Here is a 22,986-nt window from a genome sequence, read left to right as displayed (position 1 = left end):
CTGCGTCACAGGCGTTCCTGGCGTGTCCAGAAATAAAAGAGCCTTGGCATCGAGTCAAAGCAAGCAAGAAACAGCAGAGATCCCATCACCCCTTCTCAACAACTCATTTCCCCGTTAGAGCTTCTCACAGCTCGCTCCGAACAGCTTACATGCCTGATAACACATTCCAAACAGTCGCCAAGGTCATATGATGCTGACAGATGAGTTCTGTAATGACAGTAACAGCAACAATAAAATTAACAACATCAACAATAACAATAATGTTTGCCCCAGAGGTACCTATACACAAAGAGCATGTTTTTTCTATAAGTACAAAGAAATCCACAGAATGATACTATATACAACCTACAATAAATACTGTGTATCATATATCTTACTGTTTGAGAGGATGTATGTGGGGTTTTGTGTTTGAAAGCCTTTTTTTTTCTCAGTTTGCTTTTTTTGGGGGTTTGTGGATTTTTTATTCACATTTGCTACTCTCAATGAGTCTCTCCCAGTTTGCACAGGGTGGTTGGGGGGGAAGAAGGTGGTTGAGGGTGTTTCAGACACAAAGCTGGGCTCCTCATGTCTCTGCCTCCTCCTGCTCCTCTTTCTCCTCCTCCCCCTCCCCCTTCCCATGATGCCGGCGGTTACGGGGCTTCTTCTGCTCCTTGAGCTCCTTCAGGTCTTTGGCCTTGAGGGCGCCCAGCAGCGGGTCTCCGAACTGCCAGTAGTCCTGGCAGTACTGATTGATCAGGCTCATCTCTGGCTGGCTCAGGATGGTCAGCAGGTCCTTGTACTGGCCCGCGCTGGGGGTCCACTGGGTGCTGCTGGAGTGTAAAGAAGACGGCACCAGCCCTCCTCCGCCCTCCACCAGCACGTTGTTGACGGCCCGGCTCGACAGCACCACCAACTGCAGCTTGACCAGCGTGTGTTTGAAGTTCTTCTCCGTGGCTGTACATTGGTACATGCCAGAGTCAGAGGGCTGCAGAGACCGCAGCAGTAGACCTTGCTCTGTCTTCAAAATACGACCATCAGAACGCATCTGCAGAGAAAAACAGCTCATGAAACACCTGTGAAGTGACATCCTGTGCATTATGTGTATAATGCAAAGCTATTATCTGCATCTGTTTATGTCACACACAAATCTGTATTTGTATGGGTTTATACTGGAAGTGGGTGAGGCTAAAGCAGAAACATCGATATAGTTAAATTTTCTTTGTTGAATGGTTTATTCTACTAATAATACGTATATATGTACGCACTTTTTGTACACAAGAAATAAAATGTATTACAGAATATTCCAACCATGCACCTAAATTAATATAAAGTTATGCAACAATCTGGCTGGAAAATAAAAATGATAATAGAGCAGGAGCCTTTAAGGGGTTGTGCATATAATGGGAGGAGGTCCAGGAAGTGTTTCTATGCTAGAAAATGAGAATGCTACAAAATATTGGTCAAACATAGCTCATCTCATTACTGTTTTTTTTTTTCAATGGTGACTGTGCATGCAAAGAGAAATGGTCCAGATAAAAATGCATTTGATTTTAAGTATCTGGTGGTAAAAAAAGAAGAAAAAAAAGAACTATTGACAAAAATAAGATACTGTCCCTAACTTCAGTTTATCTATTGTCATGCTGTCTGGCTTCAATATTGATCACGAGATATAAATAATAGCTGCGCAACATCAGTTGAAAACTGATAAAAAGTTATTATGAATGAAGCTGGCTGATTGAGTATTTAACTTAAAACTATCGACACCTCCCAAAGTCTATTTGACTACATTTTCGGAAACTTGTATCAAGATCAGAAGTTTCACGGAGCGTCTTTTTCTCTGATTTCTAAACACATTGTCGGATGTCTGAGATCTTGACACCTGTGTATTCATGATCTGACTGAGTTAGGACTCTGACTAGTGTGACATTATTTACATCCGTAACTGTCTTGGTCTGTGTGGTGGATTAATATCCTTAAAAAAAATCAATCAATTCAAATGTGATCAAACAGAAACTCTAGGATTAACTCTATCAAATCAACTCTATCTGTGCAGCCACAGCAAGGAAACTGATAAGGACAAGCTTTCCAGCTCAGAATCAGAAGTGCGAGGCAGCAGCTAAGTCGGCTCTGCCTGTGGGAATAGAGACCATCCAACAGAATAGTCAATAACAGAGAGGCAGCAACACTACATAGCTTCACAATAAAACTTTAACTAGTGCCTCAGGGTTATATATCATAGCAGAGGGCTTTTTTCACAGCTCCCCTTTATGTGTCCTTCCCTCGGGCCCGAGGACAGTCGGAGGTCTGTGTGTGAAATCAAGCATCATTCAATCAGAGCCTGAATCACTTAATCTTGTTAACGGGGAATCAGAAAAGAATTACACTGGGGTCATTTTTCAAATGTGTCAAACTGCATTTAAATCTCCATCTCGTCATCTCAACTGAAATTAAATACTGAAATGAAATACTGGGCCCCACCCGATATGGAAATGTAAACACAAAAACACATTTTTCACGTTCATCCGTGGAAATGCTCGGTAGAGTTTGGGAAGTTTATTTTGTGCTTTGTATTGGATAAATATTCATTTGAGTAAAGTACCCACAAACACAAGAAATACACAATGTGTCACCTCTTTCCTGCGGTCGCTGTTGTCTCTCTGCAGATGCCATTTGATAAGAGCGTGTGGAGAGCGGGCCTGACACTCCAGGAAGGTACTGCTCCCCTCCACCCCGTACTGCACCATCTCCAGAGTGTTCTTATTGGCTGCGGGGCAGAGAGAGAGGTGGATTTCCATGGCAACCAAAACACTCATTACCATGAGCTCCTTACAACCAGAACCTCAGTTGTGGCAAATCAAAGTCCCTTTAGCAATACGGCTGTCACAGATTACCATAAAGCTGCCAGAATATGGTCATTACAGCCCATAACAATGAAAACCTTGAACTTTTTTGTGGCAGCAGTAAGAGAATGTGTCATTATTTTCAACCTTGATAGGGCATTAATAAACAAATAGGAAGAAAACTGTTGAAGAACAGGCGTCTTACTGTTAGAGTTGAAGCCTCGGCATTGACGGATGGGGTTCCCGTACTTGACGTCCTGCCGCCGGCTACGTCTAAAGGGGTCAGACCAGTGTTGCCGAATAAGGAGAGAAAAAACATCATAAAGCAACCGCAAGCCATTCAAAGCCATTCAACAATACATACAGCCATCAACGTATCCCATTTAAATGGGTCTAACAACAAACCACCAGCCCATTACGTTATTACAAGCATGTGAATTTACGTCATTTGCTGGTTACACTTAAAATACCACAACTGTATGATGTATTAGTGGAGCATAAACCACACTTTACCCAAAGACTGTGATACATGTACAATTTAAACACACTACATTGCCATTAAAACAGCCAAGTAGCCATCCAGGCAAGTCTAATCAGATCATCATTCAACAAGCCAGTTGAGTCAGTTAGTTATGAAGTTAGTGTAGCTCATACAGACACTGCTGCTGGTGCTCACCTCTTCTGCGAGGCGGAGTAACGGGAGCAGGACTTGCCATCCCAGGCGCAGTAAGGGTCTCTGGCCAGACAGCAGTCAGCGCAGGCCTCGCCGTACACATCACAGCGGTGAAGAGCCAACTGGGTCAGCCCTGTCGCAGATGACACATACAGCTGTTGCTGTTGAGAAAAAAGAGGATGGACAAGTGTGTTATACACAACGTAGAGGGCGCTTTGATAAAGAAATTAGAATAAGGGGAAGAGACAACAGCCTGGTTTTGTTTTTTAGGACAGCTGCTCGGAGCAGAGCCGAATAAAGTAATAATAGTCATTATTGAAACTATCAAGAGTCAGTTTCAAGTTGTGCAATTTCAGAATCTTTATTTCCACTATACATGTGTATTTAGGGTAAACAAAATCTTCAAAAACTACGATTAATTGTTATAATTCAAGAAGCTCAATTTGGTTCTCAAACTATAAGTCAAGTCAAAGAAATCAGGTTCAGACACTAAAATGAGATTCAGACCTGAACATCTGGGATACCAGAGACGAGCAATCAAGCTTTGGTACTTGAATTTGTGAAACCTGAAAATATAGTTTTAAGTGGCTTATGAGACTTTCATAAAGCCAGATGGATGTAATGAAATAAGTGTAAAAACGTATCCTGCACTGTGCTGAAACAACAGGCTCTGGGTCACCAGGGAGAATATTGAGTTCAGATCTGTCACGTTGCCGTCATAATTTAATCTGTCTGGCAGGCCCGTGTGAAACACAAACTCTCTGTCTGTGGAACGATGTCATAGCATATAGTAGAGACCAAGTATTTTAATCACACTGAACGACAACACTACACCTAAAGTGTCTTTTCCATATGTCTCTCTTCATTGTGTCCCTCAGACTTACAGCTTTACTCTGAATTATGAAGGGAAGCGACAGTGAAGCACAGCTGCATACACAGTATGGGGCTTTGACCTTTCTTTGGAAGATGGTTCCTTTTCTCTTTAAGTGAGCAAAGGTGAAGAAAATCAGTTGCACAGACATGCTTACTCTTTTGGATGAGATCTTCATCGTTGTAATTGGAGTAGGGACCTTGATAGAGAAAAGAATACATTGTGAGAACATTGTGTTATCTTAGATATATGCATGTACAGAGGAATAAGCAAAAAAACAGATGATCAGAAAGGACAAGGAACTTATGACAAAGGGTGAAGGTGTGGGTTTGAAAACAAAGATGGGAGTGCAAAGAAGGCCAGATAATGTATAGTAGAAGAAGAAATAGAAATATTGAAACGAGGTAAATAGAAGCTCACCTTGAAAACCTCTACCTCCTCAAGGACCAGCTCCTCAGTCTGCAAGTCATCTCTGGGCAGAACGATGACTTTCTGTACTGTTCCCTTGTCTGTGGACCACAAGACACACCCGTCAGCTACATACCTGCAACCTCACACCACCTCACACCCCCTCCGCCTGTCAACAGCCCCTTGGATTTCCATTTTATTCTCTCAGCTGCCTCCAACAAGGGATAATCCTCCTATCAACAGGCTCCACTGTACTCTTCTCCTCGGTTTCGTGGTTCTCTTTGCTTTAACCTTTCCTCAATGACGTGAATCTCCGTTCCACTTAGCGTATACTCACTGCCGCCACCATGACAAACCCCTTCTGTCATCCTCAGCTCCCCTCTTGCCATGACCTAATCATCTGGATGTCATAAGACATCCCCTGGCCCCTCCCTGGCATGTTTGATTTCTGCGAAGAGTTAGGCATTCCTCTGAGCGGGATACCTGAGATTTATTATGACTTCTGCATTGAGCCCCAGTGCAGGGCTGAATGGCTGCCCTCTGACAGCAGCTGAAAGGACGGACATTCCTCCACAGTGGCCCTCCATCGCACACAACCCCATTAGTCTCCTCCCCGTAATGCACAGATGAACAAAGAAGCCAGTACAGAGGCGTCGTATGCGATATGTGAGGGCTGCATCCTGTGTGGTGGCTGCTCCTGTAACACTGGGGCCTTATTAATGGTTCAAGGCATGCAGACAGACAAATGGATAATCTCTTTTACACCAGTGAGCGAGATTAAGGTGATGGATGTCCTAACTGTACTCCCCCACCCCACGCCTACTTCTGTCCTTCTTACCCCCTGTTTCTTTTCTCTCCCTCCCACTGCTGATCCACCCCCGCCCTCCAGGTACAAGTCTCCTGTTGTTTACCTCACGTGACGAGAGTGAGGTACAAACCCTTTGATTGGTTAAATGTCCACTTGAGGACAAAAGGGAAGAATGCTTTTCTTGTAATGATAAATGATTGCAGGGGAGACAAGCCCTCCACTTACATGGGATTTATTTTCATAGGGGGGGGGGGGTTTGTCTTCATTATTCAGCTTCTCACTGACACTGTCATTCATCCTTCTGACACTGATCAATGGGTTCAGGCAGACAAACCCTAACAAAGCTGTTGTTGGCTCTTTTAAAATCACTTTTATTACAAACCACTCACCAGTCCCTAAGAAGAGCACTTCGTAGTTGCCGTCTGCAGCTGCCACTTGGTCCACAGTGATGGTGGTGAACTCATAGTCCACATTGGTCCGAACCACCAGGGGGCGCTTGTGCACCGGGTACACAGCGTTGTACATGGCAGGGTGATTCCTCATGAAGTTAATCACTTCATCTGGATAGTCCTTAGTGGACTTCATGTTGGGGGTGAACGTACCTCCCGGGCACTGAAAGAGAAACAGAAGTGTTCACACACACACACCCATGAAAAATAATTGACATTATCACATAAGAAAAAGCATATTTGGTCATGCTGATGCCTGCAACGTGTTCAGATGGTTTCTATTTGAGGTCTGTGGCAGAGAAAAGCTGATGTGGGATTAATGTGTGGGGTCAGAGTGATTTTGAAACTCACCGTGCCGGGTCGAGGGTAGGGGATCTTCCCGCTGTAGGCCACCCACTGGTAATTGGGACCCTCCTTGTGGGCGAAGGGTCCGTTGAAGACCATGCGGATGTCAGCCATAGAGTAGACACAAACTGCTGAGCCTTTGAAGACAGAGCTGTGAACCGAAAGTAAGGGCAGAGAAAGGTCAGGAAGATGCATCTTGCAAAATAAAAAAAATAAAAAAACAACTTGGAAAATCTTACAACAGAGCCTATTACAGGTGCTGTTCATGTACAGTATCCGTTCTAGCACACTAACCCAGAGACAGAGAAGACGCCGTATATCACAGGATTTTTTGTGTCCTGTGTTGGCTGTATGTAAACATCTCCTGTAAGAGAGTAGAGAGAAATCATGTCAGTGCAAACAGACCGGGTGAAGGAAACATCACGCTCCGCAGCACAAGCACTCTTCTTTACTAATATTTACACAGCTTTCAGTCAATCCAACCTCTCTTAGCCAGAGAGACCTTTAGGTTACACCTCCCCACAAGGACTGATGAACTACAAAAGAAGCTGAAACTTCATCTTTGTTGAAAACACATGGAACCCACCTATAGATTTGGATAATGAGCAAAGTCTAATCTTTTGTTATGTCTTTATGCTTCTGTGGGAGTCCCATGAATCCATAATTGCATCAAAAGAGTAAAGGTCAGGGGTTCATGTGAGAATTTCTGTTTTGCTTATCTGTGTGAATATGGGTGACTAAATGCCTTCAGCTTAGCCATCATAGTTCATAACAAGACTACAACATTCTACAAGCATGCTTACAGCTCAATTAAGCTTTACTTAAAGTCGAGATTAAGCAGAAAAAAAACCTTTACAACCAGATATAGATCAAATCCTCGGTCATATTGTGCACCTATTAAATAATATATGCATAACAATTACAAAGAAAGTCAATTTCTTCATACTTTTATATCAACATCCAATCATCTTCTTGTAAACCAAAATATAATCTCTTCTAAGGTAAACTAGTACCAACCAATTTCAACCAATAATATCACGACCTATCAATCTACAACTTTTAGTGACGAGGGTGGTGTCTGTGGAGCCTCTGTAGCTCCGTGTGAGCTATATTCTAAGCCCGCCCACTTTTAAGCTATTCAATCAAATGCAAAGTCTTTGATTTAAATCCCTCTTGTATCTGAACACCCGTTAAATATTTCGTTTTTACTGGGAATGTCAGTGTAGAAGCTAAAGACGCTTGAACTTTGGTTTCACTGGGACTTGAGCTAAATGCTAACGTCAGCATGACACGCTCATAATTGCGATGATATGCTGTGTAGAAGGTATTACGTTTACCATGGTTACCATGGTTAACATCTTAATTTAGCATGTTAGCATGTTAACAGTTTAATCACAGCCGCAACTCATGGGACTTTTTTGTTTTAGTTTTTTTAACCAAAGTTAAAATAATATTTACAATTCATCCTGAGGGGGGCCAGGATGTGTGTAACACATTTCAGGTACCAACACATTTCATAAAAAAACAATTCAACTCAAAGTCTGACATTGCCATTCCTAGAGTTAAATGAGGAAAAATGACTAATAGAAACAACAAGAGGGGAAAAAAAGTGAGTCCCTTCTATCCAGACAGCCCTCCTGCCATTCTCATATTCTGATGACGGAAACAGTAGGTGTGAAACCACAGCAATCGACTTGGTGCAACAGGAAACTGAGCTATGGCCTCAGGAAAGTTAGTAAGATGAAGGTTTTATTGGCAAGATGACACATCTCACAACAGAATCTTGAGAGGCGTTATCACCTCACCTCAGCAAAGCAATCCAATCAAAGTGTCAAACACAGAGCAATGCTATTTAACAGCAGAGCGCTGAACCATCTGGTTCTCTGTCTAGATGGGAACAACGTGATCGCTGAACCACCTGAGACTGCTCCCGAGGAGACAGAAAATTGAAACACGATGTCCAGGGATTCACCTCTTCCTGCGTCCATAGTTCATATCTTCCACTTGGACGGTAAGAAAATCTTTCTTCTCTCCCAAAAGACAGCTGCATCATATGCTCCTAAGCCAATTTTTGAAGGTCTCTAAATCACGAACGTTCTGACATTGGACACTTCTTGAATTAGATGAGCCTTTTGTAAATACTGAAGAAAGGTCCATAGCAACAAAGGAGAGGAGCGAAACATGTGATAGGTGATAAGTCTCTCTCCTATTCGGTACCTGACCTAAATACATGTCCCAATAGGCATGTTCACTGCCAACAATAGGACAAGGGCCCTTCGGCGAGAAACGAAGAATGTGCTCCCAACCTAGTTGTGCAGGGAAATGACAGCGAAGTAAAGACGTGATTGGTGAGAGAATCAACAAGCGAGAGACAGAGGGATCAAGCTAAAAATATGACTATTAGAGCTCATGTGAAGTGTGGAAACAGAAGGCGAACTGATCCACGCAAAAAGAAAAAAGAAAAAAAGAATATACCAATTCAGAGTTATGCACTCGCAGTCCCATATAGACCAGCATGAGAAATGAGCTGTCAGGCTGCGATGCAGAGAGAATGATACATGGAGGGGGTGAGCATTGTCTTTGAATCTGAACTGCTGGGGTTCTGGTCCCGTCCACATTAGTGAGTCTGTTCAGTTGAGCCTTCCCTCTGGGGACTGTCTACAGCCTTGAGCTCATTCCAGGAGAAAAGGATAAAGCTCCGAGATAGCAGGCACATTGTGCTTATTTCTCAGTACCTACAAAATTCCCCAAAGTCACACAAACACACACACATGCACACACACACACCACCACCGTGCCATCTTCCACAGCTGCCACAGCCGGAGCAGTGGAACGGTCATGGGTTAGCTTGGAAGCAGCACGACGGGGCTGCCATGGGTGTCACACAACAGATGATCCTTGTCATGACATACAGCTGTTGTTCTGCAAAATTGAGCGATTTGCACGCAAGAACACGTAAGTGTGCGTATATGCAGACAAGGTACCGCTGAGGCCAAGATAGAGCTATCATCGACGGTATACAGTGCCTGAAAACAGATCAAGCCTTCGTGAAGACATGGAAAAAAAGGAGCTATGTGATTTGCAATAAAAGCTATCCTGACAGGGCAGTGATGACCAGCTCCAGGGGACCTCGTGTGTTAATAACAGCTAAAAAAGGTTCCATATTCCACAGCCTTTTTTCCTGTTTGAATGGCAATACAATCTCAGCCCCCATGCATCCCGTTTCCTCAAAAGATATTTTATTTTCTGCTTTCATTATTTCTGCATTTGGCGCTTTTCTCTTGCTCTCGATTATAGACTTGTTTTAAACAGTTTAACATCCAAAAAGCAGCTTCTTTCATTCTTGTATGTTATTGAGTAAAATAAATAATAATTTGAACACGTGTTTTAAATCACTGTGGGTCATTTAGGTACAACATGTCAGGTAGAGCCAATAAGTGCTAAATTCCAACTGTAGAAACTCCCCAGGTCTCAGGCGTACTTTACCATAATGCCTTTCTGCAAAAGACTTCAACACCAGGAATACAGCTGGTCTGGTTATTTTAACTTCTCAGTAATGACTTGTAGAGTCATTTGAATAAAGCTCTTAAAGAAAGGGGGAAGGTTTATGCATCTATTTGGTCGTCCAGCATGGCTAACTGATCTTTCTGAACTGGCTGTGCAGTATAATGCATCTACAGGGCTGTAGTGACCCCGTTGCCTATCAAAAAAGGCAACCACGGTTGGTGATTGCTTTGTTTAGACACGTGCAATAAATGGCAAAAAATCCAGTTTCCAACATAACGGCAATTTATTTCTTACAATCGCAGCATTTCAAACATAACCAGAGCACAGCCACTTTCTCTGTCATAAGTCTATTTCCTAAATCATAGACAAAAGAAATCATAACATTCATCTTCAATCATTATCGCACGGTCAAAAAACGGTTTGCTCCTGCCTAGTCAGCAACAGCTGTATCAAGTAACCCCTGGATTATATCAACCTCTTGTCTAATTGACAGCGGCACTACGCCCCCAAGTGGTGTGAAGTTTAACAACACAAAACAATAACAAAATGCCTCTTCCAAGTTTCTCCTTACAACTTGCCATAAGTATGTGAAGATTGCTACCACTCTTATATCTGTACGGGCAATATGAAGCCAAAGCCAGCAGCCAGTTAGCTTAGCTTAGCATAGATACAGGAAAAAATGTAAAATAGCTAGCCTAGCACTGTCTTACGGTAATGCATTTGCCTTTCCTTTAAAGCTACTTTGTGCTTCAGGCACCATAAAAGTCCAATAAGTATGTCAAAAATACAATTTGTGGTTTTCCCGGGAGGTATATGCAGGCATACAGTGGTTCTTGGCACTGGAAGCCTGGCAAACATTGTAACTTTTTACAGTTTGTAGATCAAATAAACCATATATAACGTGTTAATTAGTGAACTTTAGACGTGCTGGTAGGTTGATCTTGTTACATTTGGCCAAGCTAACTGTTTCCCCCGTCTCCAGTCTTTAAGCTAAAGTAAGCTAAGCTAACTGTCTCCTGGCTGTAGCTCCAGGAGACAGTGAAGTCATTACAGTAGTATCAATCTTATTGTCTAACTCTCAGCAAGAAAGCAAATTTCTCGAATTGTCCAACTATTCCTTCAATGACCAACATTCAATGTGCATTCAATGCGCAATAGTTAAAGACCAATTTGACCTTGAGGAATTCTAAAATCTCCTCTGTACACACAAACTCTCCAGCGAGACATGTAAAGACATTAGCATGAAGCTCAATCATTTCAAATGTACTGTCCCCTCTAGGAGTCCTTGGCAGGAATGGCTGCTCTGCAAACTGACATGTGCTGTCTTCTCTACGGGCATGTCTACCCTGTCATGCCTGTCCTTGGTCAGTCACCATCCCGCCTTAGTACACATTTACAGCCTTATACGAGCACTACCCGCAAAATCCCCAACAGTGCCAAACACTGACGCCTCTCCAACTCTGTCACAAAACCCACTCTGCACTGCACGCCCATGTCAACACTTACCTGGCCAGTAAAGACAGAACCCTCATTTGTAAAGGCAAAGTGAGCCCATTCACACTCAGATCCATTCTCACATCATTTAGTCAAATTGGCCGCACACATTAAAAGTTTTCAATCCTGTCACTTTGTCACTTGTTCAAAGCGGGATGAAATAAATGTCACCAGTAAAAACAAAGCCATGCTTTTAAGAACTGCAGGCAGTTTGAGATAAAAGCAAGGAATGTGTCAAGACATCAAGAGACAAAAAACAAACTATCATCAGATTCAACAGGCATGGCTCTTTTCATTCTTGAGATTAGTTCAAGAGCAACAGTTGTCTCACGCATCAGTCCCCTATCACTATTTGGCTCTATTTTAAACCACTGAGACAGAAAGGGAAAGAGCTTCCCCTGGTAATAGTCTCACACTCACAGACATTCCTGCTACGCGATCTGATCCGCCCGCCACCAGGCCACCCTCCTTTACACACACAAAAAAAACAGACACTTTTGTTTAAGACATCTCGAAAGAAAAAGACAGTGGTGGGAGTATGTGTGTCATTCTCATTTACAGTACGCTGTATGGGCCATGGGATGGGAGTGGGCTGCTGGCCATATGGGCCAAGGACTGAGTTCTGCTGTGTGTGTGTGTGTGTGTGTGTGTGTGTGTGTGTGTGTGTGTGTGTGTGTGTGCGCAAGCACACACTTGGCAAGTGCTGCAGTAGAAACAGACCCTGCAGTAGAGTATTCTCTACTTAATATTTCAGATGTGATCATACATGACATGTCTGAAATGAGTCCAGTCATGTCACTTTTGTTTTTTTTTCTTTGCCATTCGATACGTACTGTCAGAATGATTAACTGCACAAAGAAGAGATTTAGTTTCTCTCAAAAAAGTTCTTGACTAATAAAAAAAACAAAAAACATTTATAATATCTTCTTAAATATATTTGTGTTTTGGTCAGATAAAGCAAGCAATTTGACATTTTATAGACCAAATGATTGCTCAATCAATAGATCAAATAATATGCAGATTATTCGATAATAACAATAAATAGCTGCAGGGCTAGATGTGTAGGATGCAATCTGGCAAAGGAGCAGTGGAACTGAGGGAAAAGACATCACTTGGCTGACAGCATGCTTGATTGACAACAAAGTCTATCCAACAGCCCCCAACCCACACCAAGTAATCTATAGATCAGCACGTCAACTGAAAATGGTAACAGGAACCATAGCCCAGTCTCAGTTTGCAGGAGTGAAGGCCTTTCTACTCACGGAGCTCATTGAAGTGCGTCTCCATGCCGTCGGCTCCTGGCACTGAGCAGATGAGCCTGGCCTTCAGGAAGGTGCTCCACTTGTTGACCAGACAGCAGTGGCCTCCATCATCATTCTGTATTTGAGAGGGCAGCGGGCGACACAGAACAGTTCCTCCATCACTCACTCAAACTCACATCCTCCTCTGTCTTCCTACTGAAAACAAACCCAGGTGGAGCCACCCACACACACTATACTGTACATGTCGGTTTGCAAAGCTGGGAAGCTAAGAGGAAGGGTGCTGAGATGGTAAACACTGTCTCCTCCTATTCAGACTCTTCCATCTGTGGTGGAGCGAGGCCAGAATCTATCCAAGTAAGAAAGAGCTGAGACCAGTATGTGCTTTGGATTCCTCCTCCATAATGCATGTATATTTTAATATTTTAAATGGTGGATGTTGGTTTCACATTCCTCATGCACTTTTGAAAATTCCCATTTTTGGGAGTTAAGATGTCTTCCAGGGTAATTTACAGTTTACGGCTGAGTGTATTTCTGGTGGTGTCCAGGGTGCAGTGAGTGGCAGTAAGGATATCCAGATGTGTGGTGAAATAAGAATGACAGGACCGGTTCACTGGAGGCCCCAGCAGAGCCTACTGAGAGGGGGATGAGTGTTTGTGTGCCGGGTCAGCACCTGACCCCCTCAAATAATTACAGCAGTGGAACAGCTGAGGTGACGAACACACGTACGCCACATTTTCTCACTTGTACCCGTGTTCATACACCCGCTGCAATGCTCACACATGCACGCAAGTCCATAAGGGAATGCATACACTCACACGGTATAAACACTATTAGATGCCCAAGCTTTCCAGAGACATTTGTTGTTATTTCTTTGTAACTCAGCTCGATTTGTATTTGTAGGGCGCACAGGCTTCTGTGGAGGAAGTCTAGTTTAATTGAGAAAGACTCTAAAAGAGAGTACTTTAAAGGCAGTGAGTTATTTGCTACCATTTACACTTAAAGCTTCAAGTGTTTTAGGACTACCAGGGAAAAGAGGTCAGACGATCATGGGGTCAGAGGTCAGAGGGCAACCTCCCAGACAGAGGGATGCATTGTAGACAGGAAGGTTAAAGACACATGTGGATTCCAGCATGTCAGCGTTGGCCAAACACTAGTTTGCCTCAGGAGCCTCCAGCCTGTTTTTCATATTGTTGCAGGTTTTCTTTTCATTATGTTTACACCCCAAAACAAACACGCTCCTCACTGTGTACACACCAGGCAGATGCGTCCTATACGGGACTGGGTCACGGGACTGTGGCCCATCTCAGTGGACTTCTCCCGGAAGAAGAAATACAGCTTGTCGTCATTTCTCTCTGCGCTGTCGGGGATGAGGTGAACGTGAATGAAAGTGGGGTCTGTGGGAAGAAGAGATGGTGAGATGTTCAGGCGGAGGATGAATTTGTGGAAACATCTGGCCAGAATCCTTTATAAACTCTCAGCATTTCCTGTTTATAACTTGGTGAGGGATTCTAAACACATGCAAACACCAGAATCTTTTCATTTCAGCTGGTTATTTGGAACCATGTTTGGATATTGAAACATCACGCAGGAAGGCTTCATAAGCTGGATGGAAGCCCCGAGTATCTTTCATAGGCTAAATAGGACATTTACCGTTTAACCATCTGGAGTTGTACTGATCTGTTCGCATGGCAGTCTTTGTCCCCAAAGTACGGAAAATGGCAGAGTCTGTCCCCATAAAGTCAACATAGACCCCAGCATACAGTTCACCATCTGAGAAAGAGAGAAAACAGTTTAGTGAAATTCCTTGACTCTGACATTCTAGCACCACCCTTGGCACAAAACAACAAGGCTTTTATTTCAAAATGTATATTTAGAACCTCAGGACTCTATTCTTCATCTACTTATTTATTTCATTTAGACACAAAGTGGTAAGGATGATACTGACACAAAAGATGCAAACGGTCAATCCTCAAAATAGTTTCCAAAAATGTCCTAAAAAGGAACTGATAATACAACTGTAATTTATTAGGACGGTTTTTGGAAAGGACTATGTCATTTAATATTAATTACAGGAAAAATGGAAGTGTTCAATTGACCAAGATTTAATATTCACTAATCCTGCCACACTTAGTTAGTGCTATGCCGGCTTTACATTCTATCAGGCTTTACATTCTGGCAATGGCAATGGCACATGATGCATTACAATGAAAACCGGGGTAGATTTACTACAACTACTGGATATCATTTTGGAATCTTCTCTTCGATTTCACACAGAGGTCAATAAATTCAGGCTTCTTCTCTCAATCTAACTAACATGGGTTTTGTCAGCTGAAATGACAACTATCATTATCTGTAACGAGCTAGTGTAAGCTAATTAGAAATAATTGCCTTTAGAAATAATGCTAGGTAACTACTGAGCAATCCAATTAATTGTTAATTGTAAACCACTTGGAAACCCGTCCCAACTACTAAACCACTCTAACATTTGCTGGTTCTTCTCTTAAAAGCTAAATTAAATATATTTATTGTCTTGTATTCCTAAATGTTATTGTTCTTTCCGGGATACTTCTGTGGAAACCACTAAGAATTTAAGGCACACGTAAAAAATAAAGCGTTACCAAAAACAGTGCTCAAACTTCCTGAAACAGCCTTCGCACGCACTCCATAAAGACATAAAATATGAGCACATCCATGTGTGCAAACTGACGAACGTATACAACAGCCTTGTTAAGCCACAGGAAAGTAAGGTGTTGGTCCTCCAGCTGCTGTAAGGGCCCCACCGGACAGCAGGTGTGACTGTCAGAGCCCTCAGAGATGGAGTAAGCAGACAGCAGGAGGTAGAGCGGAAGAAAACAACAAAAGAAACCACTGTCCTACCACCATTATATTCAATGTCATGGTCCTCATCAACGCTATATGAAGATTGATGATGCATCATTAAAACGTCCGCGGATGATGGGATGTCTAATGTGGTGGAGAGCTGAGCAGTCAGTGGCCAATGCTGAATCTATTGTTGTGGCACAGCGGTCTTAATCCTTATCAACACTAACTACAGTGGCCCTTGTATGATGCTAACTGGTGGAAGTGGGAGATAAATCCATCTTGGATGACAGTACTGGTTCCATACTGGTTCAGCTGGCACGGCGCTAATGTGGGAAAGCATTGCCAGTGATTTACACCCGCTGTCTCACCCCACAGAGAGGAGATCGCCTTTCACTGGTGGCAACTGTGTGGTCTGGAGCTGAATAAGTGACCTTGGGTAAAGGGACAGAGGACACTGCCTTCGTGAATGCTACAACACACAATAAGCTTTGAAATGATCACTGAAGTAAAGTAGACGATATTTATTTTCAATATTTTGGTCCAGTGACTTTACTCCAATATTACACCCACATCATGACACTAACACAAGCGTCTTTGTAAGGTGTAGGGCCACTATAAGCCTCCAGAACCGCTTAGGTTTTGGAAGGATGAACATCATTCTTCCAAAAAATATTTCCTCATTGAATGTTTTTTTCCACATTATTTTCATACCCATCAGACCATTCACCGACCCCTCGTTCCCTCAGGGGAAGAGTCTGCATTCATTATTCGTTTATGCATTTTTTCCCTTTCATTTGTTACCCGTCTGTAAATATAATGCTAAACTATGTAAGTACATGTTTACCACATGTGCAAGTACTTGAGGCTCTGTGGGAAAGAAAACTGTATACATGTGGGAATAAAGATCATTTTACTCTTCAAATGGTGATAAAAGCGTTGAAAAGCTTTCCCAACATATCCTACGTATTTTGATTGGAAGACACTAATTCCCCAGTGAGGGATTCACATATTAATAGGCACATATTAATGTGCCCATCTCTGCCCGAACAAGAAAATATTCCTGAGGATATAATGATAATGCTGATTCGTCTTAGCAGCTCACTGTGGGAAATAGGCACAGAATGGAAAGGACACTCGGCCTGAAATTCTTGACTTCTTCGATGGCAGACGATAAATATCTTCTGCAAAAATATAAATGGTGAGCAGAGAGAAGGCCATATAAAGAAACAGGAGTTAAAAGATGCACAATCCATATGGGATGACACTGCCATTGCTATGAAGACCGCTGGCCCTTTCTATACCCGTGCCCTCATGTGACCAAACCCAGATGATACTCACTGATCAAAGCTGACACGCTGTTGAGATTCGGGTCATAGGAGCACTTTCCTTTCCCAGATTCCACTTTGCCCGGCTCCAAATGAAAGATTTCTTCCTGAATGGAAAAATCATATGGAGACAGCAATAAATTCAGCACTCTTGATCTTGTCACTGTGATTCCCTTGTGCAGGGAAAATGAGGCAGCGAATGAGCTCCCTCTGAGTCCTGTGGGACCTACACGGCCTGATGGGAGATGAAGTATTAGAATAATGAGCGTGCGTTCATACAGAAAAATACATGCGGTGGGCAAAGCAAGGAATTTCTAATCCATCTTTACACCACTCTACTGCAGAAAACAATGTGTCGTGGGCTGCTTCTCTCGGCTAATAAGCTGCATGCCAAATATCTCTCAGCTTCGTGGCGCCTATGGCTGTGCAGGCCTACTGCTGACACCTGTAACCCAGCACAGATGTCTGATGCTCACTGCTAGTGGCATCCCTGTACGCACGCACTGGAGACGTGATTGGCAGGAATTTGCGTATGAGAGCGGGGGGGGGGGAAATGAATCGGTGGCATGCGATGACATGTCCTGTAGCCACGCCTCACGGACCAATCCCCATGTTTAACTCCCAATGGGTACAGAGATGGAGACATCTCTGTCACTGTCCATCAGCTCTAAAGCAGGGGAGAGAACATGGCACTGGGCCAAACTCACTTCATTGGATCATACACGCAGCCTTGTGCAATTCCCTACTCATCTTTGATTAAAATCACCACTCGTGCAAGTAAGGAGGTGCTGGCAGCTCACTCCCAGCCATGCCAGATGTCGATGTGTAAAAAGGTCACAAACATTTATGTGTACCAGAGGGAATCTGTGGCCTGAGCATGTTTTTACAACCCTGCTGTAAAATATGACCCTTCACAAAAGTTGTGCAACATATTTTAAAATAAAATTTGACCGGGAAAAAAAAAACTTTTCAAACATTTTTTAAATTGCCACACTTCCCCTAAAACCTTTATGTCCTACAAGAGACCCTCTCTGTGTTTCAAAGTGCTTGGAGAGCTCAAACAGCAAATAAATGTTCAAGTATGTGGCTCTTTTATTTCCTTTGCTGCACAGTTAGTTGGCTACAGATGGCTGGTGTTTGCTCTGGGCTAACAAAGCCCGCTGTGGGAGTGGGTCGAATCAGATGCTGACTAGCCCTGCCGCCTCTGTGGGAGAGACTGCACCACATTCCTACAGGAGGTGGAGGGCTCGCTGCGGTGAAGGCTGATGGGTGGGACATCCTGCATTGTCTCAGATAAGCGGGATGAATGACTCGCTTATCTGTTGTTCGTGGGCGATGCTAAATATATGCTGAATTAAAATGAATATGCCATGCATTGAACAGCAGTGAAAGCGTTTTTAATTGAATTTGAGCCGAGCAAAAGTCAACAGAATTTTGTAGCAGCCCGAGAAGCAATAGCCACTTGAAAACTCCGCTTTCATGCAAAATATGGCATTTAACACAAATGCAAAGCACAAATGGACAATGACGGATATGAAAAAAGGGTGATCAGACAATGACGATTACACAAAGAAAGAAAATGGGTGAAACTAAATGAGATGACATTAAATGCAATCCCAGATTACACGAGACTTTAAGATTGTGCAAGGACTGGAAGAGATGCATGCCAAATGTTACGGAGATAAACGAGTGGTGGCCAAGTTAAGGATGGTGGTGGTGACAAAATGTGCACGGACACAAAGAGAAGGGAGCATGCTGCCGGTGACCACGAGCCCAGGCATTGTGCAGGGCTGCGGTGCAGACAGGGCCCACATCGCACCTTGAGTCCAAGTGTGTCGTGCACCGCGCTGGGTTCAGCTGCGCGGCTAGCCCTTCCTCTGGCCTGGGCCATCTGCAGATACATGGACGTCTAAAAACAGGAGACAGTAGCACAGTCTGGATGTTACGCCACTGAAGAGGTCAGGCCTCCCCGACCTCAACTTGTATCTCTTGAATCCTTCCTGACTTCAAGGCAGAGTGGGAAACTCCTCAAACCAATACTACTGAAAATAATAGTATGGAAGTGCATGAGGAACATATAGACGTGTGTGTGCAAGATTTTGCAGGGAGCATGTGTAGCTTTATTTGACCAGATGGTGCCCTATCCTGCGGTTGAGTCAATAAAGGCTCTCACAGTATGCTACATACATTCCCCTCAAAGCTGCTGCCAAAGCTAAACATTTGGCTTTGACCGTTTACAAAAGCTACACGGCTCCTACTTTAAGCACTGGGGAACTTAACAATATACCCTGCAGTGGGATAATCAAATGACAACAATCTGTCTGAATGTGGAACTTAAAAAGACAAAAACATGGATTTGTGTGTGCATACGTTGGCGTAGAGTGCATCATATTATGTTTTTGCAACCACGGTCGACTCCCCAGCCCAGCAGAGGAAAGGTGGTCACGGGGGGAGCCGGACCTGTCCGTTCAATGTGACGGAGAAAGAAACAGCCCTCTCATTAATGGACTAGAACTGGAACATTCCACTGGCACCCCATAATGGGAGCTCCCACTTCCAATTACCCAACGTCTCACATGGCAGAGGCTGGCGGGTGGCCTGGATGCATGAAGGGGTGGATGGATAGGTGAGGGAATGGATGGAAGCCCTTCGTTAGTGAAGGGTCATGTAGGAACCGCATGCAACAGGGGACTCATGCAAAGTCGCGCTTGCCGTTGCGACTTTTCTGCCCCGTACTGTATATCTCGAGGGAGAGTCCAATGGGAAATTTACTTTTTATTTATCCCCTTTTAAAAACTCCCCTGGTCATCATTAGGGAACAAGTGTGATATTTAAAGGAAGAGTGAGGTGTTAAAGGGGAGTAACGCGAGGTGGCGATGCCTGGCTTGGTTTAGGAAATTCAAGAGGTCCCATTAAAAGGCTGAGACTAAACAGAGCAGCTTTAACAGCTCACTGGGGATGACAGCTGTGCGCTGGTGAAGCTGTGCTGGCTGCTTTGCCAGACGCGGAGACATGGTACCTCAAGCAGGCTTAATGATGGAGGAAAATCGTAAAGGGCACCTAGCGTAAGGTGGATGGAGAGCAGGAGCTTGGGTAAGAGGAAAAAGAAAATAGGCCACATTATGCCATTCATGATGCAGAGGGAGAAAGCTGTTTTACTTTTGCTGAGTTGATGTACTGAGATATAACCTGCTTGGCTTGTACATTACTCAAGTCTTTAATACTAACCTGAGGTTTGCGTCCACGGTTGACAAAGGTACAGACTGGATTGTAGGCTCCTGTCCCACAGATGTACAGCTGAGTCCGGTTCCATGGCTCCACCAGACGGATAAAGTTTGCACACTCCTCCTGGAGACACAAAGACCAGAGTCAATTAACCTGCAATAAACATCTAAATGAAAAGCCGTTCGTAGCCATATTTTACCGGTGCACCTCCTGCAGATTTACCGAATGCTCACGTCTAAGTGGTAAAAATAAACCAGTAATATTGGGTATATCAAATTATCTGCCAGTAGTGTTGTGCTCACCACCCTGGCCTGGCAGAGAGGAGGATGGTGAGATTCAATCCATTCCTGTCTCCTTGGCGAGACAGAAGGGAACGAGCGCTTTTACTGGGCCAATTTTGAACCTCGCAGGTGATTTTTCCTCTGTGAACAATGAAGGGAGCTGTATACTTTTCAGGCTATGCTTTTAAAAAGCGACATACTTTCTTCTTTTTTTTAGCCCATCAAGTTGATGGAAATCACCTGAGCTGAACGACCCTGCTGAGTTTATGAGCGCTGTCAACAGGCGTACTTACATTGGCGTCCTTCCCACTCACAAGGCACTCCATCCGTCTTCGTTCGGACACCGGCCAGTGGATCTGCGATGGGGGAACAGAGGACATTTTACAGTTAGAATCCAACCGAATATACAGTACCTAGTACCTAGTATCAGTGGCCTTTATGAGATTTTTAGGGTAAAACGGCCAATATTATACTTTTTGGGATTGTCATAACCCAATTACAGTGTTTTAATGACCTGAAACCAGAAAAAATGTGTACTCCAAGAAAAACTAGATGTGAGCTAACCAACATGGCTGGAACCCTAGAACAGAACATTTTACCCTTGTGGCGCTGAGGTAAAGGCGCTTGTTTCATTGCAGTGTAACAGCCAGAGTCTTACAATATGCGGTTCCTTGTTGATGTCATGGAGGTCCAGGGACAGGATGTGGTCCTTGCTGCCAACGTACATACGGTCATGGTCCTCGTCCATACGCAGGATCCGGTAGTCGGATGTGTTGAGGAGGTAGGCGAAGTGATGAGCAGTACCGGTGGATCTCAGCTCTGTGACGAGACACAAATATACCCATTAATGACAGCTGTGGTGCACATGCACATTTTCCCACACACATGCGTGTACAACTGGCACATTCCTCGTGCCGCTCCTGCATACCCGGCGTGGAGTTATCTGATGGGTTTCCACCAACACTGCTGTAACTTAACACCGCACATTAGAGACAAGTGCTACTGAGTGTCTGTCACACTGTGTTGATGGCTTAATACCGCCGGAGTGGATCAGAGGACCTAGAAAGTCGTCGATGGCTTTCTGTTACTACCAGTCGGAAGTCAGAAAAGACAGACACGGTAGACTGACTTATAGATATGTTTACTACAGATTACATCAAATGGAAATACACATATACTGAGTTTAGGTTTAAACAGCTTCATCCCTTTTTGGACCCTGCACCCTGAAGGTCAGCGCCTTTGGTAACACAATGCAGTCAACTAGTCCTCTCATGTCGAGAGTAACCCGATCTTCCTATAGCTCTGTGTTGGAGTGTTTGTTTGATATACTCTCCTTGGTTCAGCAACTACGTACAGACAGGGCAGAGAGGCCACTGCTAAGACAGCAAAGGCCCCATGCCACACCGTAGACAAACACACACTCCTCCGCAATCTATAGGGTAAAGGCATTGGAGGGTGGCCCTCACATATTGTTGGACAAACACAGAGGTTTCACTCAAACAGCAGGAAAGTCCCGTTTTACTGTTTGGCTTTATTCTACAACCAACAGACCACAGAAAGCTGAAACAGGGAACCACACTTTGAGGTTAACCCAAGTTCTTTCCTGTTGATTTAGCAGCCAAAAATGTGGTGAAGGGAAACCAGATGATAAACTGTCAAATATGGTTAGCTTTGTTTCACTATTTACAAATGATATATCAGAACAGAGGCGTGCCGGTGTATAATAAAAGGAAGGCCGTGTGAAATCAATGTGAGGCGTCAGACCTAAAAAGCAATACCCAAGACTTGTAAAAATAAGAATCATCTCAAGATTCGAAAATGTTTCGAGGCAGTTGATGAATAACCACACGTTTTTTTTGCAAGCTCTGTATGTGCAGTCATGTTCAGTATGTTGAATGAAGTTGCTGGAAAACATTCCTGTGAGGTTGTTAGGTGGTGCTGCGGAAGAGGTCTGGACACCAAGGCATGCAAGGCCATCAACATGTCCACCATTGCGACTTAAAATAAACACCATCTCGAGACCTTTTCAAACAGACTCCCTACTGAATCCGATATTACCGGTCTTTCCTGCCAGATCTAAATTTAACACGGGGTTATGTCAATAAGCAAAGATTAATAGCATTAGATTTGCTATATTTGTACAGTTTGATTTAATAACTGTGCCCACCAGAGGAATGTTTACGGATCAGCCAGGTGATTGACAGCTGTCGGAGCCCACGGCAGAGGACATGCAACATGTGGTCGGACCCTGTGATTATTTGTGTTGGAGACTTAAGCTGAATGATGAGTCCCCATACACGCTAGCTGTGTTTATGTGTGCGTGCCGATAGAGTGAAACACACCGGATAAGTTTGCATTGTACACGCACGCACATTCCGAGGGCCAGTCGAAGCCCTTCCTGAAGCAGGTTGTCAGCAACTCCTCAGTGTGTGCGTGTGTGTTTGTTGTCAGAGAGTAGCGGGACGGGACCATCCGTCAGCTGACGAGAGAATGTGAACAGTGCCGTGCAACAACACTCCCCATAGAGAGCCGCACAAAACACATATGTCATCTAATCTCGTAATCATGCAATAACTCCCATATTCTGTTCTGAGCGTACTCTACAGCATGTCCAAATGCTACATCCCAGCAAAAACATCTTTCCTCACACCTTATCCTCCATACCTAATTGTAATGTAGACTACATCACGCAGAGC

The 22,986-nt window shown here is 43.8% G+C and overlaps 1 protein-coding gene across 2 annotated transcripts; it reads right to left on the bottom strand.

Annotated features, from left to right (window-relative positions):
• Positions 1-562: 562 nt before the first annotated feature.
• On the bottom strand, positions 563-21,038 carry LOC142954639 (semaphorin-3F-like). 2 transcript variants are annotated; one of them, XM_076095772.1, is made up of 17 exons: positions 20,949-21,032; positions 20,584-20,646; positions 20,013-20,132; positions 18,604-18,693; positions 16,798-16,891; positions 14,287-14,406; positions 13,891-14,030; positions 12,637-12,751; positions 6,668-6,737; positions 6,380-6,524; positions 5,969-6,191; positions 4,784-4,872; positions 4,521-4,562; positions 3,496-3,653; positions 3,025-3,092; positions 2,610-2,743; positions 563-1,024 (listed from the first exon to the last, which is right to left on the bottom strand). In XM_076095772.1, exons 1-17 carry the CDS (start codon positions 21,015-21,017, stop codon positions 563-565), a joined length of 2,202 nt encoding a protein of 733 aa, XP_075951887.1. In that variant the 5' UTR covers positions 21,018-21,032. The 2 variants fall into 2 exon arrangements, with proteins under 2 accessions (XP_075951887.1, XP_075951886.1); XM_076095771.1 differs by lacking the exon at positions 18,604-18,693 and having other exon boundaries at positions 20,949-21,038.
• Positions 21,039-22,986: the final 1,948 nt, after the last annotated feature.

This window comes from Anarhichas minor, unplaced genomic scaffold (assembly GCF_050575085.1).
Source record: "Anarhichas minor isolate MPS153535 unplaced genomic scaffold, ASM5057508v1 ptg000021l, whole genome shotgun sequence".
Classification (NCBI taxonomy): Eukaryota; Metazoa; Chordata; class Actinopteri; order Perciformes; family Anarhichadidae; genus Anarhichas; species Anarhichas minor.
Note: the sequence above shows the minus strand (reverse complement) of the source record. Positions and strands in the feature narration are given on the sequence as shown.

What these genes read in the sequence shown, in the direction of transcription:
- LOC142954639 (XM_076095772.1), bottom strand. Translation starts at nt 21,017, where the DNA reads ATGTACGTTGGCAGCAAGGACCACATCCTGTCCCTGGACCTCCATGAC. An exon ending in TCAACAAGGAACCGCATATT is followed by an intron (nt 20,647 to 20,948) that starts GTAAGACTCTGG and finishes CCCCCATCGCAG; the next exon opens with ATCCACTGGCCGGTGTCCGA. An exon ending in CAGCGTGTCAGCTTTGATCA is followed by an intron (nt 14,407 to 16,797) that starts GTGAGTATCATC and finishes TCTCTTTCTCAG; the next exon opens with ATGGTGAACTGTATGCTGGG.